Here is a 10,690-nt window from a genome sequence, read left to right as displayed (position 1 = left end):
GCCAACTGGTTAGTCACACGGAAGCGGAAAACATCCAGGCCACCGGAGCCAGCCATAGGTTCCTCCTGAGCATCAGCGACGTACTCGTGGCTGACCAAGTCAACTCCATCGGAGTCGGTTATTTCCCAGGAGTACCCCGTCGTAATGTTGCTGACGAGGCTCACTTCGAATTCGTCGCCTGTGGATGGATCTACCAGACGCTGGACACCCCCCTTCATGGGAAACCTGAGGTGAGCCACCGAGTCAGCCCCCAGACACAAGGTCGATAGTAAATATAGCAGCTTCATTCCTGATATGGGAGTTTTCTCGACATATTCATGCAACCCAATTTGACTGTATCTCAAGTCATGAAATAAACAAGGGGAACGCCACCTGCAACATAAGACAGAAGAGCGCTCTGCAGCGCCGAAACTCTGACTTCGGATGAGTGCAAAGGCAATGGCGCCTCGCGAGGGCCTTTGTCTGGCGTTCCATGTCAATCACTAGATTCTACATGTGAGGGGTCTATCGGGGGCTTAGGGGCAATTGGCGATTTTCGTTGGCGCCCATCTGCGATGTTTCAGCATAAGATGGAGCGGATTTGGAAGATGGCTCAGGATTACGACATGATAAGGTGGGTTCAATGTCCATATGAGTCGTATCATATTCGCTAGCGAGGAGATGGAGCAAGCGTACACCAACGGAGACTTCGACAAACGTGGGGGTACCACGGGTATACATACAGCAGTTTGCGAGGCTTATGAGGCCATGCGAAAGAAGCGATTGCAACAGACATCTGACAGTGGACCCAACGGTCGAAGTGATCGTCAGGAGGGAAGACCCGAGACACTAATGGTTCAGGCAACCGTGAAGCGTAGCAGGGCCTCGTCTCCCACCAAACCAACTGATTCCCCCGACACTCAAAATGCACACGTCAGCTCACCAGGTATCTCCAGGCCCAAACGGTCGCCAATATCACTGGAGACCTCGCCTCCGAAGCGACTACGCGCCGACGGGGCACCTTTACAGACGAATCCGATCCCTGCTGGGCTCGAGGCACTCCGCGTCAATGATGCGCGTATGACCCAGTCAGTAGAAGAATGGCAGCCGATGGCCTACGTTTGGAGCGCTGCCGACAAGCAGGCGGTCGGACACTTTTATTCCGAGTTAGCTCGTGAGGCAGAAAGTGTAACAACCCGCATTGCGAACAAGGTTGACATCACTAGCCAGACCGTATTGCACCGGCTCGTGGTGCTCGCCGCTCTCTACCTCCGTATCGGGGCCCATGATGCGGCCCTCTTCGTCGAGTCCGTATTCGGCCGGCTGCTATGCTACGTCCGCGCTCTTCTAGACGTGTACTTACCCATGGCTTTGACTGACGGTAACGACATCGTAGGTGCCTCTTGTGGTTTCGTCTAACCTTTTTGCAGAGTGAACTGCTGAAGGCACTGACGAGCCTGTTCTCTTCCGCAATGTTGCCTTTGCCACTGGCTCGCCCAGATTTGCTCAGCTTACTATCTGCTGCTTTTAGTGGCCTGCTTCTGCCGATGAGCAGTGCAGGCGCCTTCCAGCTGGCCGCCGTCGACCTGATCGCATGCCTATCCAGTCGCAGACCCGACCCTGAGGACATAGCACAGCGAGTGGTGGAGGTGTGCCGGTGCTATTCGCAACTACCCAAGCAAACTCGGGCGTTTAAACCGCAGGTGCTGGGGGTTCGCGTGTCACTGGTTTCCTACCTTCTGGTTAGACTGATTGATGGCCCGGATGACCCTCCGAAGAGCTCACCCCTGCTGGAGGAGACTTGCGCGGTGTCTCTTACGCAGACCAAGCTTCTTCGGGATGTCGTCCGGATGCTGAAGTCTTCTGCTGACAAATGGCAGCGAATGACGACGACGGCAAAGCTCGTGCTGCAGCATATGCTCTCTGCTGCGCTTGTTGAAGGCTCGGGCGGAACTCAAGTGCAGAAACTGGACACCAAGGCGTTCAAGACACTTGTAAAGCAGCTATGTTCAGACATGGCCGTCCTTGCCGGGGCGTGCTACCCTGCCGCTATGACCTGCCTCATTGTGATGAGCGTTCACTTTCGCCACATCTTCACAGGATCCGCAGCGGAGTTTGCGACTGGCACCAAGGAGACCATTCTGGGATTCATTGCTGAGGTCCTCGACGGGCTGCAAGGCTTCACGGAATCCCCGTCTCCCTTCTTCCCGCTTAACACTGGCGAGGTGTGCAAGCTGCCCTGCTCTTGTGGTCAACGCCTGGATGAGGCTTCCAAGGAGACAGTGGAGTGCCAGGACTGTAATAGACGCATACACCGGCAGTGCCTTGGAGTGTACCACGAGGCCTGGCGATGCGACGCCTGTTCCATTCGCCAGGCGGCGTATAAGTCTGTTCGCCACCTGCTGCTGCCTTTGGCAGCGAAGGTGGTGCTGTCGGGACTTACGACTCGCGGTAGACGAGTCCTCGTGCAGTCTGATCGGCCAGCAGACGACATCATTTCCACTGTCGACGTGCGTCAAGTCATGGGCGAGCTGGATGGCGGGCTGCTGCTTCCCGCACTGACTGAGGACGCTATCTACGCCTGCTACTGCCTAAGTTCTTTGGGACTCCGAAAGCACGCAGCGGCTGCTAGCCTGCACGCGCTGGCTAGCAGCTGGACGTTCAAGACAGAAAGAGATACCGCCCTGCAGACCTATACCTCCAAAGACAGCGTAGACCTGGTTGAGGGTCTCGCCGAGATCGGAACTGGCCTGCGACATGTGAGCCTCTTCCTGATGATGTCGGTGTTCACCCACACAGGAGACGTGAGCCTGGCTATTCACGACCACTCACTCGCTGCTCTACGGAGACACTTCTCGACTCGACTTCTGAAACGCGTGCACTCTCTCCTTTTCCGACTCATCTCGATGGCGTCGTCAAGCCCGTTCGCCTCGCTACGCCGTGCCGCAACAATGTCATTCGTGGCCTGCTCCAAGCAGAATGCGTCGTTCCTTCGACGACTGCCGGAGACTCGAGACATGATCCACGTGATGCTGGCGGATCACTCGGCTCGGGTCAGAGAGCGGGCCTTGGCGCTGCTGGAGAAACTGCTTCCCTCACCTCAAACTGACGAATCTCTGGTTTGCGTATCTGCTTTTGGGGAGCTGGCAGTGGCGGAGCTGGACACCTACACGGAGTTCTCTCTTGATCAGTTATCGGGATTACTGCCATACGTATGCACTCTGGCTTCTACAGACTCAATGTGTAGCGTCAGAGCATCCGCTACCCGAATTCTACAGCGAATTCTCGCCGACTTCACACATTGTGACGGGGGAAAACACGAAGCGAAGTCGCAACTCCCCAGCGGCATCCTGGTCGAGATCGTCGCCGCCCTTGCAACACGCCGACAGAAAGAGGACAACAAGGAAGTGGCGCGGCGTATCTCTGACGTCCTCTGCACCTTCTTCTTTCCCTTTCTTTTCCAACCTGAAAAGCCCGACCCACCCAAGGCCTTCCGCGTGCAACTCTTCTCGCAGGCGCTGTGTGAAGCCGACGAGTTGGATGCGGTGCAAGCACCGTTGTTGTTGACGATGGTGAAGCATGCCGCCGTCATGAAGACGCTACTTCCGAGACTGCAAGGAAATTCTCTCCGCGTTGAGGATCGCATATCGGCTTACTGGTCACGAGGTCTTCTGGCACATCTACTGACTCCGAGCGACGGGGAACTAGCCTTAAGCGCTTCGCGTGCCCTACGAGTGCTTACCGAGACGATACCCGATCACCAGGAGTCCTTTGTGCGGCAAATCACCCCACTCGTCATGGAAGGACCAAACCCAGTTAACACTGAACTTGTACAAGTGCTTTCTCGTTGCTTGCCACACGTGCCCACTACCCACGGCCTCACCACGACGGTCAGGCAGAAGCTGGTGCCCTCTCTTCTGGACCGCTGGCTCGCTCACGGCAGGTGCAGTGGTCGACAGATGCGCGTGGCGATTCACTGCGTTGTTGCTGCGACCCTGCATGTGACTGGGTTGGTCCGGAGTACTCTGACGGACCCCTTGGTTAGCGCCCTGACGGGTCTTCATGAGCTACGCCTACTGTGGCTTGACCGAACAAGCCAGGGGAACGCCTACGCCACGGAGGCTGAGGCAGGCGAATGCCGGCGGTTCTGCTTCTGCCTTGGATCCTTCTGCGAAGTGCTCGACTTGCAGGATTGCGTGACTTCAGACGAGGCGCTGTCGCCAATGCCTCTGACTCCCGAGCGAGTCCCTATGACTCCCGAGCCGTGTCTCACCCCAGACCGACAGCGAGGCACTCCCAAGCGGTCTACGTGGTCTCGAACGCCACTCCTGGCTGCTCACGCGACTCCCAGTCTGGATCGCATACCCCAATCATTGCTGTTCTCTGCGCTGGGCAACCATCATGACGACTCCATTGCCATTCACCGCATTTGTGAGCCCGCTGTCAGCCGCAAGGAGTTGCTCTCCGAGGCACTCGACCTTCCTCTGCTGGTGTTCAAACTTATGGTGAACGCGTTGGAATACATGTTAAAGCTTGGGCCATCAGAGCATGCTGACGCTATCCAAGACGTATCCAGCTTCGTCTCCTTCATGCTGACTGCTCTAGGTTTCTTTCTGGTCTCCCACCAAAGATGCCTGCGCTCCATACGGCTGCAGGCGATCTTGGTCTCCTGCCTGCGGTCTGATATTGAGAACATACGCCTGGCCTCTCTGCGTCTCGTTAGCGACCTTCTCTGCGCATTTGAACGACTCAGCAACGCCTCCGATGAGTTGTCATCAGAGGACAACGCCACTGCTGAGGCTTGTCAGCAGCTCAGTCGTCATGCTCCACTGGTTGTGGAGTGCCTCCTCCGGTCACCCTTCCCCCCAGACGCGCCCAGTGCTTTGAGAGCTCTGTCTTTCCTGCAACGGCAAGGCCTGATCCTCCCCACAGATGCCATGGCCCCGACACTTGCTGCCTGTCATAGCAGCTCTATGGAGACGCAGCAACTGGCGCTGGTACTGGCTCACGCTTGGGGGGACCCTGTTCTCCTCCGCTGCCAGGTGGAGTCGCTCTTCATTCAAATCTCCGCGGTAGTGCGCGCTTGTCGCGAGACCCGTAAGGGCGACGTCCCGTGGTCAGAAAATCTTCAGCCTTACTCCGTGGGAGAGGGGGCGTGGAAGCTGCCACCAATGTGCACCACCTATCTGTTGCACCTCCAGACCAAGAAACCTGAACGCAGTCTTTTTCTCTCACGTGTTTGCAGGCTGTTCACTTCGGATGGGCCTGTGGATAAGATCGTCTATTTGCTCGTTTGCTTGGCGTCTTTCCTTATGTCCACCCCTTTCAAGCTGCCCTCTGAAATCATGACAATCACGTCAGAGCTGGACAAAATAGCTGCTGATTGGGAGTTCAGTCTAGTGTCGGAGGACAGACGTGGATGCCTGATTTATCTGACATCTGCATGGACATTTCGAAAGCTGAAGGAATTCTACACTGTGACGTCTGACATGGATGCCAGTAAAGACCGATCCACCTACTTCCCAGGCAGCTCGTTGTCTGCGGAAGGAGTGTTTGTGTCCCCGCTGAATGTATGCCCAGGGCTATCAGAAGATGTGTTGTCATTAAGTTTTCGGATGGCTGACACTGCCAACGACTTGGCTGAGGACATTGAAAAGACCAAGGACCTTGTAGGCGACCTGACGTCGTTCAGGACCCCTGAAGCCTCGTGCAAGGCGAAGGATAGGCCGAAGATCGTTCGTCTGAAGCCCAAGCGGCCCCCTCGAAGACGTTGCAGCACAATAGAGTCCAGTGGTTCCAGCGCGGAGCCGTCCAGCTCTGATGATTGCGTGTAGGTAGCAGCTACTGATAACTACGTAATTGTATTATGCTCCGCGTTAACCCGTCTTCGACTGACGAAGGCACCCTGCTCCCTATTCTGGAAGCAGGACTGCTATCCACACAACGCAGCGTCTTCGGACGCCAGGCCAGGAGTGCCCAATCATCGTGCCGCAAGTCCTGTTCGAGTTGGGAGCACCGGTCTACGTTCGAGAGCAAGAGATCAGCCCCTCTCGTAAAACCTCTGCTTAACAGGGAAATGGAGTCGAAAACTGTTCAAACGTGCTTTGATAGTTGTGCTCAATCCGACCATGTCGGCAAAAGATCTACTCCTTCATATCTTTCCTTAGCTATTCCTCAAGCCCGGCTCTCCCGCATAGAAGATACAAATGATTCCCAAGAGTCTGCCGATTCCCAGACTACCCTTCTGCAGACCAAGCGTCCTTTACTTTCCTATGCTTCGATGCGCCCTAAGTCCATCCGCATTCCTCGACCCTCCCGCTTTCCTCGACCCTCCCGCATTCCTCGAGCTCGACACCTTGAAGATACAAATGATTCCCAGACTACCCTTCTGCAGACCAAGCGTCCTTCAGAACTTTCCTATGCTTCGATGTGCCATAAGTCAATCCGCATTCCTCGAGCTCGACACCTAGAAGATACAAATGATGCCCAAGAGTGTGCCGATTCCCAGACTACCCTTCTGCAGACCAAGCGTCCTTCAGAACTTTCCTTTACTGCCATGTGCCCTAAGTCCATCCGCATTCCTCGAGCTTGGCTCCGCCGATACAAATGATGCCTACTTCCACCCCTGACGTCGTTCAGGACCCCTGAAGCCTCGTGCAAGGCGAAGGATAGGCCGAAGATCGTTCGTCTGAAGCCCAAGCGGCCCGCTCGAAGACGTTCCAGCGCGGAGCCGTCTAGCTCTGATGATTGCGTGTAGTAGCTACTGATAATTACGTAATTGTATTATGCCCCGCGTTAACCCGTCTTCGACTGACGACGGCACCCTGCTGCCTATTTTGGAAGCAGGACTGCTATCCACGCTGCGCAGCGTCTTCGGACGCCAGGCCAGGAGTTCCAAATCATCGTGCGGCGAGTCCACTTCGAGTTGGGAACACATCACCGTGGATTTACTAACGCATCCCTGCATGAATCCTACTTCAGCCGAGATGCGATATGCCAGACCAATGAGGTCCGAGTGGAAGTCGCTCGATCCCTCCACGAGGCCTCGCGTATCCGAGGAAGTTGACATGAAGTTGTTCGAGCGAACGCTGGATCCCGACAACGGCTCTGACCAGAGTAGTTGTGACAGCGGGTATTCTACCGGCAACCGTTCTACGTTCGGGAGCAAGACTGTCGAGAGATCAGCCCCTCCCGTGAAACCTCTGCCTACCAGGGAAATGAAGTCGAAAACTGTTAGAAAGATTACCCGGTTTGACAGTTGTGCTCCATCCGACCGTATCGGCAAAAGATCTGCTCCTTCAGATCTTTCCTCAGCCATTCCTCAAGCCCGACTCTCCCGCAAAGAAGATACAAATGATCCCCAAGAGTCTGCCGATTCCCAGACAACCCTTTTGCAGACCAAGCGTCCTTCAGAACTTTCCTTTACTGCCATGTGCCCTAAGTCCATCCGCATTCCTCGAGCTCGACTCCTCCGCAAAGAAGATACAAATGATGCCCAAGAGTCTGCCGATTCCCAGACTACCCTTCTGCAGACTAAGCGTCCTTCAGAACTTTCCTGTGCTGCCATGTGCCCTAAGTCCATCCGCATTCCTCGAGCTCGGCTCCGCCGCAAAGATGATACAAATGATGCCCAAGAGTCTGCCGATTCCCCATCTATCCTTCTGCGGACCAAGCGGAAGAGCGTGAATGACGTCAAGCGGGCGGCTCGTCGCCGTGAAAGACGGCGACCGCATGCCACCCTGAAGTCGGCGGCGGATGCGTATCAGTCTCTCTGGCTCGCTATTCAGAAGAAGTTTTCAGAACGGAAATCAAGTGACCTTTCAACGACTCAAATGCGCATCATATCCCTCGTGCGCACTGTGCGGGCTATGAAGGATACCCGTTCCATGGACATCTTGTCGAGGGTATGGGGTGCTCTTCACCCTCCCACCAACATTTCATGTCTGGAGTTCCCTTCAATTTGGACACGACAAGTCCTAGACCCTCCTGTGTCTGATGGCACGGCCAAGGCAGACCTCAAGATGTTTTTCCTGCTGCCTGATGACGACAACTACTTGGCAATAGCTCTTTCGGTGAGTACTGCCCTCCTTCATATGTCTCACAAATTTTCCAGCTGTTTTTTAATCTGTACAAGCATCACTCAAAATGAAGTTCCTTTCTTCCACATTGTGCTCGTTTCTGCATTTCCATTAAAGAACTTCTAAATCGTTCTCCCGTTTAAAGTAATCTGCCAGCAGCGGGGAGTGCCTCTCCGCCGCACCAACAAACGTGTCAGCGTTGACATTCAAAACGATCTCCACGCCTCCTTTGACGCGGTGTCGCTCTGGATTCTCGATTGTGCAAAGGCTCACGCAAGAATCCGTTGCTCTCCATTTGGGTGACGTGCGAGTCGAATAGGCCCAGATCGACCTTGATACCGGTGAACTTCACCGCGTTCTGTAGCTCGTGTCTCCACTCGTCGTACGTTACGACTAGTCTCGCACGACGCCTTGCCACGTGAACTGCGCTGCATGCCATCATCTGCTGCTGTAGAGGAGCATTCTTTAGAAGGCCAACACACCGCGCGTCCTCGTTGACGAACATGGCAGACAGAACCTGGTAAGAAAACCCACAGACACCCACCCCACTCGCAGCTACGGCGTCGCTGCTTTCGCCGCCTGTGGACAGGAACAGCCGCCTGACCGCATCCAGCGCTGTGTGCCGCCAACTGCCGGCTCACTCATTCGACAGTCACCGAATTGACTTCCCACTCTTCTGACGCAAAGCTCCAGAGCCTTCTTGTCGTAGGAGGGAGCGCTGCTGACGCCTGCTGCTCGACTCTCAACGATCCTAAGCAGCGTGTTTGTGTCGTAAGCGGGGAAGACCACCGTGGTGGCGAGCAGATCCTGACCGCCATGTCCAACAGAATTCGCGATCCCCACCATCACGATGCCAGCAAAACTGCAGAAAGCAAACAGATCACGCGCCCTTGAGCACGCGCTGCCACGCCCCGTGAGCGCATCCAGCTCGTCCAGCACGACCACCCTACGCGTGTCCTCGGTCTGGGACCTGAGTCGCGAAGCCGCCGCCTGAGGTCCCATAGCGTGGTAGACTCGTTGCACAGCGCTCGCCTCGCGGGCGGAATACCCCAACCCGGTCAGAAAGGCGACGACCACCGCGGTACCCCGTTGGCCTACGCAGGTACACATGTACACCGTAGCGGGCTGCAGACGGCCGATTACCAATCGCACTGCAGAGGTTTTCCCAGTTCCAGGAGGGCCCGTAAGGTACAGGTTTTCTGTCGGTCCTCCTGAAAGAGAGCGTCGAAGCGAAGTTTCTATGAGCTCAAGTTCAGACTCTCTTCCAGGTAAGCTCTCCTGCAAATTTGCACCCATGGCCTCGGCAAGAAGGCACAGCGGTGGCGCATTTTCGTCTGTGACATGCGTCTTTTTTCTTTTCTTCACGAGCTGTTTCAGAGGCCTCTCCCTATCCTTGACCGGGTTCAGTCGGCTGGACCTCCTTGGCTCGTTGCCTAAGCTGTCATCTTTACGCATCAGGAAATTTTGTTTATTCAGATCCCTTAACTTTTTGTCGTGTGATCCGTGACTTTTTCCACTTTGAACTATTCACGCCAGAACCCTGAATGCCTTCCTCAGTGACAACCCTAAAAACTTGAATGAGTGTGCTCATCAAATATTCGCCATGCAGCCCTGTTTCCTACTGATAGCGCTACTTCCGAGTAGCGTTCTTGGCGCCGACCGCCTTAAGGGGTCCAAGTTATCAGCTCTGTCTAAGATTGCAGAGAAGGTTGAGCCCCCCACGCCAAAGTTGGAACCCAATGATATCGACACCATCCTCACACAGACAGACAGAAATAATCTACCACCAGATGTGTCCGATGGGCTTCGAGAGAAGCTGCAGCAGTACATGGAGCAGCTTAACACGCTGCAAGACAAGGTCCACAGCAATCTCGACGAGGTCCAAGGGAAATCGAACCAACTCGGAGATGAGACGGAGGAGCTGGATAAAATGCAGAAGAAGAGCTCCGAACTCCGCAAGCAGATGCAGCACGTCGCCGAAGAAATCGAGCGAGACAGGGAGAGTATGAACGAGAAGTCAGGCGAGACTAGCGACTCCATACAAGGTTTCCAGTCGCGCGCGAATCTAGAGCCTCAAAAGAAGGTGGAGGAAATGGAGAATGAAGAGTCGAGCTGGTTGAAGTGGGGCCTCGCTGGAGCGGGAGCCGCTATTCTGGGTGGAACAACGTTCCTTCTTATAAAGGGGAAGAGAGAAGACCCCACGGACGTGATGATAGAGGAAGAGCGGAACTCTTTGGTCAACAATCAATGAACTAAAGTTGAAACTGTGGCATAGAAGTCGGAAGCGGAAATCACGACGCAGCAACGAATGATACGTCGAGAGCAGAATGACCCCAAATGCCGAGTAGCGCCCCTGGGTCGGAGAAGGGACAACAAAATCCACGATGAAAATGGGCAGTACTCTAAACTCGTGTACAGTTCACGCCATCACCGGACGCAAACGTAGTCAAACAGAGAATTTGCGCACTCGAATTCCACAGTTTCCGTATTTCCGCATCCGAGATGAGAGGAACAGACAGAGGCGGCAGAGGGCGAGGTAGCGATAGAGGTGGCCGGGGAAGAGGAGGTGCTCGAGGTGGCCGGGGTGGAGACCGCGGAGGGCGAGGTGGAAGAGGCGGGGCCCGGGGTGGTCG

General features: G+C 55.2%; 4 protein-coding genes across 5 annotated transcripts; 3 read left to right on the top strand and 1 right to left on the bottom strand.

The window, feature by feature from the left end:
- Window positions 1–630: 630 nt before the first annotated feature.
- KVP17_000883 (uncharacterized protein) lies at window positions 631–5,813 on the top strand (the record flags this gene model as incomplete). Its single annotated transcript, XM_068515756.1, has 2 exons — window positions 631–1,371; window positions 1,410–5,813. The coding sequence occupies 2 exons, from the start codon at window positions 631–633 to the stop codon at window positions 5,811–5,813; spliced, it is 5,145 nt and encodes a 1,714-aa protein (XP_068371643.1).
- Window positions 5,814–6,764: 951 nt separating this feature from the next.
- On the top strand, window positions 6,765–8,128 carry KVP17_000882 (uncharacterized protein; the record flags this gene model as incomplete). Its single annotated transcript, XM_068515755.1, has 2 exons — window positions 6,765–8,051; window positions 8,093–8,128. 2 exons carry the CDS (start codon window positions 6,765–6,767, stop codon window positions 8,126–8,128), a joined length of 1,323 nt encoding a protein of 440 aa, XP_068371642.1.
- Window positions 8,129–8,168: 40 nt separating this feature from the next.
- KVP17_000885 (uncharacterized protein) lies at window positions 8,169–9,512 on the bottom strand (the record flags this gene model as incomplete). 2 transcript variants are annotated; one of them, XM_068515758.1, is made up of 3 exons in its annotated part: window positions 8,169–8,302; window positions 8,331–8,672; window positions 8,699–9,512. In XM_068515758.1, 3 exons carry the CDS (start codon window positions 9,510–9,512, stop codon window positions 8,169–8,171), a joined length of 1,290 nt encoding a protein of 429 aa, XP_068371645.1. The 2 variants fall into 2 exon arrangements, with proteins under 2 accessions (XP_068371645.1, XP_068371646.1); XM_068515759.1 differs by lacking the exon at window positions 8,169–8,302 and having other exon boundaries at window positions 8,613–9,512.
- Window positions 9,513–9,660: 148 nt separating this feature from the next.
- On the top strand, window positions 9,661–10,308 carry KVP17_000884 (uncharacterized protein; the record flags this gene model as incomplete). The annotated part of the gene is made up of 1 exon (XM_068515757.1): window positions 9,661–10,308. The coding sequence occupies one exon, from the start codon at window positions 9,661–9,663 to the stop codon at window positions 10,306–10,308; it is 648 nt and encodes a 215-aa protein (XP_068371644.1).
- Window positions 10,309–10,690: the final 382 nt, after the last annotated feature.

Source organism: the organism of the source record quoted next (assembly GCF_019968985.1).
Source record: "MAG: Porospora cf. gigantea B chromosome Unknown PgB_NODE_812_length_10690_cov_119.467, whole genome shotgun sequence".
NCBI lineage: Eukaryota > Apicomplexa > Conoidasida > Eugregarinorida > Porosporidae > Porospora > Porospora cf. gigantea B.
Note: the sequence above shows the minus strand (reverse complement) of the source record. Positions and strands in the feature narration are given on the sequence as shown.